At 40.8% G+C, this 4163-nt stretch overlaps 1 protein-coding gene across 1 annotated transcript in view; it reads left to right on the plus strand.

Annotated features, from left to right (window-relative positions):
* SNX30 (sorting nexin family member 30) overlaps positions 1-4163 on the plus strand; it is a 152898-nt gene extending 148735 nt beyond the window's left edge. Inside the window, exons 9-10 of the mRNA XM_019518200.1 lie at positions 348-500; positions 2125-4163. Coding sequence (XP_019373745.1) covers positions 348-500; positions 2125-2184 — 213 coding nt within the window. The 3' untranslated portion in view covers positions 2185-4163. The remainder of the gene's footprint in view (positions 1-347; positions 501-2124) is intronic.

Raw genomic sequence — 4163 nt, forward strand, 5'->3', positions numbered from 1 at the left:
CCCCCCCCAAAAGAGAAAACCACCCCCTACCAACATGATGAAAGGAAAATCCTGTTTGTTTGCACAAATGGAAGAGAAGATCCTACCCTACCTACCTGTTTCACCCTACGAGAGTCCTGTTCCACAATGAAGCAGGTTCTGGCTTGGCGCCTTATCTTGTTTCATCCTCTTATTCTGCCTCTCCTGGAGCCATTCAGTTACAGCTCCCGAAAGAAATTGTTTCAGGTAAAGAAATGGAAGGACTGAGTTGTGCAATGGTATGTATGGAAGATGTACCTTCCCAGTGATGGGGAGGATGGCAAACAAGTAACCATAGCATTGCTGAGAAGTCTGGCTTCTCTTTTCAGGTGCCAACAGATGTGGAAAAATGTCAGGACCGTGTAGAATGCTTCAATGCTGACCTGAAAGCAGACATGGAGAGATGGCAGAACAGCAAACGCCAAGACTTCAGGCAGCTGCTTATGGGAATGGCAGACAAAAACATCCAGTACTATGAGAAGGTAACACCCCAAGTTGGTGTAACACTAATAGTTTACTATCGGTAACCTTTGACCTTGAGGTTAGGGGCATGGCTTCGACATTCCAGTGCTGTGCTGCACTGCAGTGAATGTTATTGAGCCTGGAGGGATTTTAGCTTCACTTGCAGGAGCAACCCACTTTTGCTGTAGGTCATCCTGGAGCTGCTATCAGTGTTTAGCATTACCACTGACTGATCTAAGCATAAAACAGTAGCTAAACATAAGGGCAGTGGAATTACTCCAGTGACGCTGGTAACCCAGTAGTTGACGTTACCATCTGAGATGCCCCAACTCTTTGTCCAGGTTTGATGCTTCTACATGCACCTGAAAACCAGCTGCCTTTCTTATAATTGAGAGTCTTGGTATCTTCCCTTTTTATGCCAGCACTCTCACTAAGTTAGTACAGTAGGAGCCAAATGTACTGTATGTCCTCGTGGTAATCTTAAGGAGCAGCAAATGGGTGGGTGAGAGAGGAGTAATAGTCTTAATTCAGCCTGATATACATTAACCTTTTAGTTTTTATAGTGGTGCAGTGTCTCAGTCTCTCACTCTAACCTATAGTTCATGGAGTCCCCATTGTAGCAGCAAGTCAGTTGCCTAATTTATTATCCAATGGTAAAAGGTCTATACTGTTTTAGGTAACTTACTTGGGTGTGATACTGTAACTTGTCTAAGAGCAAAATGAGTCTTGGCACATATCAAATCTGAAGCTTAACCCTGTAATCTGTACACACTTCAATAGTTCTTCCTATATATCTGTTTTGGGTGCTTTTTGTTGTGGTTGTCATCTTGTTTTTTGTTTTAAAGGGAGTAGGTTCTCTAAATCTGTGTTGTGATATTTCTCTGGGATGTGTGCTGCTGAAACCTTGAGGTGCTGGCAAGTGAGAACAGAGAATATTTGGGTTCAAGTAAAATGTTAAAATCTGCAATGAGTTTGTCCCAACCCCCTTCTCTAAAAGAGAATGTAACTGGTCAATTCAGCTTGCTAGAATTAAAAGCTCCACAAATGGCCTTGTACTTGATTCAACTTTTTGAACAGTAGTTAAACTAATCTTGCATCTTCTTTTACATGTCCATTTCTTTGTTGCTTCACTTCTTATTTTTCTTTAGTTGCTGCTTAGACTCCATTCCAACAGGCAAAGGCTGACTTGTACTATGGAGCAATTTCATGCCTCCATTGCTCTGCCAAGCCTCCCTGCTATCAGACCACCATCAGTTGCTTAAAGCTGTTTAAGTTTTTTTTTGCCTCCAAAATAACACTTTAAAGACACTATGGAGGCTGCAGTTGCCATAGGATGTAGCATTTAAGATTGGAAAGGCAAATATTATGTTTTAAGTGTAACTTGGGAAATTCCCAACTTGCCAGTCGTTTAGACTAATGACTGACACATCAATGCATTTTATTGTGACATGGCAGATGGGCAAACAACTCGTTTTATCTGGAATTTCTGAAATCCTCTGCTTCTTTTTTTAACTCATAAGCTGCTCAACTGGTGATCAGGACCATGCTTTTGAGATGGTTTATCTTTACATGATGGAGACTTGGAGTGAAGGAATAGTAGTGTGTAACTAAAAACTTACTGTTGCATCTTCCTTTTTTTTTCAGTGCCTTACGGCGTGGGAATCAATTATACCACTATTACAAGACAAGCCAGAGACCAAATAAGAAGCCCCTTCATGGACCCTTCTAGCCACATATGTGCATAGTACCACTAAATGACATACTGGAACTATCCAATGCACTACTTTGTTGTGATAAATGCCAGCTGTGCTCAGCTTGGAACAGACCCATTGAAAGCAGTTTTTGACTTTCCTCATCTGTTTGTATTTAAACTGGTGTTTCATCTTTTGAGTTACCTTGAACGGTTCCTTTTCCTTCCTATGGTATGATCCTGGGATCGTAATGGAAATTCACAGGGATTTTGATAAAGAAAACTTACCTCTTTTTTTCCTGGAAGGAACTAATGAGTGGAACACTAAAAAGATGAAAATAAAACTCTACTGCAAGGTGCCAATATGACATCTTTATTACCATCCTCTTGTTTCATAAATAACAGTTAATTCTTATGAAACAGTGCTCCTCAACCACTCCTTATAACTTTTTTTTTGATGCAGAGGTAATGGTTGGGAGGGGAGGCCTTTTTGGCTACTGTCTGAATTCCCTATGGATTAAGCAGTCCTAGAGCTGAACTCCTCATGGGGGAGTTGAGCTGGTCCTAGAGAGACTATACTGACACCTCCTGCAGAAAGCTTGTGATGCAAGCATGAACTGTGGCTTGTGTGTGGCATGCTGTTGGTTCATCTTGAATATCCATGCTCACTTGTTTACCTTGGTGACATGAAGTAATGTTTATGTGGGACAGGTTTAGGGATCAAAGGAGAGTGGAAGTGAATTTATGCTGTCTCCTATCCAGTGCAAACAGACAGGTGTTTACTTGCAGTTCTGTCTCCAAAGCTAGCTCAAAAAGGGTATGTTTATTTTTTTGTATGCTTTAACTTTGGAAGTGTCTAAGCAGAATCCAGTGTTCTTCTGGCCTGAGTTGGTCGAGCTTTCCACTGTAGTAAGGATGGATTCTTGCATTCTCACCTCCTTTCTTTCTTTCAGCAGCCAAAAGATATATCAAGTGCTTGCTTCTATACCAAGTATTGTGCATGTGTGAAACTGGCCTTTAAAGATGTTGAGGTGGGAGGAATAGTAAGTTAAATACCCCCATGTTGCATATTCACCTCCTGTTTGGTGTTGGTGGCCTTCATACCTTCCAAAGGAAGGAATACTGCCAAGACTAATTACAGATTATCTGATCTGGCAGTGCATGAAGAATCTCAGTATTTTGCACCTTTTTTTTACCCATAGCAATCTGGGGGGCTTGTCTGTTTGCCAAAACATTGGTGTAACATCAGGCTTTGAATAAGAGCAAAATTTCTGCCTTTCTTGGCTGTTTGCCCCGTAGTTTTGATAGGAATTATCACTTAAACCCAGGGAATCCCAAATTTTACTAAATCAAAGCAATTTTGCTAGTTGCCTTTTTCAGTTAGATATTGGGGTGCAGGGGAAAGGCACAATATCTAACTTTTTTTTTTAAATGCTATTCTCCCATAAAACAATTAGTTGAGCAGCAGTTCTGATGAGCCAACAAAGGCTTTTCTAAACAAGAACATGGTTAAGGGGGGGATGGATCTGTCAGTAGCTGAATAAACTTAATCAACTTTTCATTCCATTTCTTGTTTTCAAGTTTGTTAGAAAAATGGAGCAAATAGTCTTGTAGTTGCAGTGTGTCTGGTCTCAATTTTGTCATAATGGCTTAAAAGGTACTATTGGCAAAGGACACTGCAGCCTTTAAGTAAAGATTATGGTACCAAGGTGGTGTGGTGTTCCACTTAAAAGTGTAGGTAAGAATTTCACTTTCTTCAAAGGCAGTGGGATTTTTGTAAAGGCATTTTGGGCTTGGTACCTTTAGAGTTGAGCACGTAACTTTACAGCCAAGCAAAATGATTATATAAATCAATGTCTGAAGTGGCAAGAACCTTTTAAAACTTTGGAAGGGAAGTTCTGAGCTGTCACTGGAGGTGGCTGCAGCTTATCAATAGATGCAAGCATTGCTCGGTTTACTTGCTTGTTTTTCTACCCTGCCCCCCTTTCCAAAC

This window comes from Gavialis gangeticus, unplaced genomic scaffold (genome assembly GCF_001723915.1).
Source record: "Gavialis gangeticus isolate Ggan-Ray unplaced genomic scaffold, GavGan_comp1, whole genome shotgun sequence".
Lineage (NCBI taxonomy): Eukaryota > Metazoa > Chordata > Crocodylia > Gavialidae > Gavialis > Gavialis gangeticus.